At 36.9% G+C, this 2,132-nt stretch overlaps 1 protein-coding gene across 1 annotated transcript; it reads left to right on the top strand.

Annotated features, from left to right (window-relative positions):
• The first annotated feature begins 803 nt into the window (after window positions 1–803).
• On the top strand, window positions 804–2,132 carry LOC123263920 (bromodomain-containing protein 2-like). Its single transcript, XM_044726965.1, has one exon. It carries the CDS (start codon window positions 885–887, stop codon window positions 2,130–2,132), a length of 1,248 nt encoding a protein of 415 aa, XP_044582900.1. The 5' UTR covers window positions 804–884.

Here is a 2,132-nt window from a genome sequence, read left to right as displayed (position 1 = left end):
TATATTACTTTTAATAAAAAAAAAAAAAAAAAAAAATAAACATAAGCATTGAACCTCACCAAGACTAACGCTCACTTGTTTTACCCCCTTCCCCTTGGCCAATTTTCACTTCAAGAGACGCTACTATGCTACCACTCGTTCTTTTCTTTCATACTCTCTCTCTGTCACTCTCTTTCGTCAACCTAAACCTAGCTCTACAATATCTAATTCTAGAAATTTCTCGTAACATTTATTGTAATGACATTCTGATGTGATAAATTTTAATTAAGATATCAAATGTCTAAATAAACAATAATATATTCATACTATTGAAATAGTTTCAGCTGTTTCTAAGAACACAATATTTTTAATCACATCAAACGATTCAATATTTATTATATTCAACAAGATTAAATAAATTTAAAAAAATCTGCAGTATCCCAAAAATATTCCGTCGTAAGTTACTAAAATATACAAAAATGTTATCTTACACACAAAATGGTATAATTACACGTATACCTAAGACCCTAAGACATAATACCTAAGACACGTATACCTAAGACGTATAAATAAGACCCATATCTCTGCCCCTTCTTCCAATTCGTCCCATAGCACAGGTATGCACTTATTGTTGCCAAGGGTTCGAAACAAGTGCTTCATCTGTAAAAGACACAAAGCTACCTTTTTCTACCTCAAGAAGTTTGACAATTAAGAAAACCCAAGAACCATTACTTTGCAAGCATGCTTCATCCAGTAAGTTATTGCTTGATGCATGTGTCACTTCAAAATTTTGTTTTCTAAAACTAACCATTGCCTTGAAAGTTTCATACATTTATTTAATTACAATTATAAGTTCCAATAAGTGATAGTGTTGAAATAAGTGAAATTCAAAAATCAATCTTGTCATGGAGCAGCATATTGTTCCCTCTTGCTCTAGTGCAGTTGATGATCCAACTGAAGCAATCCTAGTGCCTATAAACGGAATAGTGCAACCACCAGTTATGCCATTGCCAGGTTGTCGAGGCCGTGTGACGAACCAGCTTCAATTCTTGAAGAAAAACGTCCTGGAAAAAATATGGAATCACGATTACGCCAAGCCGTTCAAAAAACCAGTAGACACAATTGAACACAACATACCGGATTACTATAAAGTGATAACCAATCCAATGGACCTTGGCACAATTAGAAAGCGGCTTAGCAACAGATACTACTGGTCTTCAGAGGACTGCATCAAAGATTTCAAAATGATGTTCAAAAATTGCTATACTTACAATGATCCAGGACAGGATATCGTTCTGATGGCTCAGACGCTTGAGAAGATATTCTACCAGAAGATGGCTCGTATGCCGAAGAAAGAAAGTGAAGTGCGACGCGAAAGTGGCAAAATTGGAGATCGTAGCAGAACTTCTTTTGATGCTTCAGTCACTAACAAGTCATTGGAAGCTTCTCCGAAGGAATTTGCTACGGAGCGAAATTTTGGGAGTTTGCCAATTCAAAATTCCGTTGAGGAACCAAATGATCAGGTTATTAGTGAGGTCGAATCGACTGTGAAAGATGTCGAGGTGGATTCGAGTGTCATCACGGAGTTTCGTGCTCTGATGGAACGTCGGAGGATCACCAGAGGCGAATTTAGAGAACTCTCTCCCGGGCTCAAGAATTGTAGGAAAATCCTGAAGAATCTTTTCCGTAAAAGACACTCTGAGTATGCCTGGCCGTTTTACCTTCCTCTGAACGCAAATCATTGGAAGTTTGATGATTACCATGATGTCATTAAGAAGCCCATGGATTTGCTGACTATCAAGTGCAAACTGGAGGATCGGATGTATGCAACTCCTCAAGAATTCATCGAAGATGTGAGGCTCATATTCAGCAATTGCTATAAATACGATTGCCGTAAGTACAAATTGGTTTCAAATGCTCAACAGCTGCAGCATGTCTTTGAAATGATGATTTCGAAAATTTATGATGATGTAGAAGAAATCGAGCTGGATGAGGACAGCTCGGATACTAGTAGTAGTAGTAGTAGTAGTAGTAGTAGTAGTAGTAATAGTTGTGGTAGTAATGTTTGTAGAAGTCGTAGTAATAGTTGTAATAGGAATAATCCTGATAGTTTTAGTGCAGAGACAATAGAAGGAATGAGTCCGAAATTTTGA

This window comes from Cotesia glomerata, linkage group LG4 (genome assembly GCF_020080835.1).
Source record: "Cotesia glomerata isolate CgM1 linkage group LG4, MPM_Cglom_v2.3, whole genome shotgun sequence".
Lineage (NCBI taxonomy): Eukaryota > Metazoa > Arthropoda > Insecta > Hymenoptera > Braconidae > Cotesia > Cotesia glomerata.
Note: the sequence above shows the minus strand (reverse complement) of the source record. Positions and strands in the feature narration are given on the sequence as shown.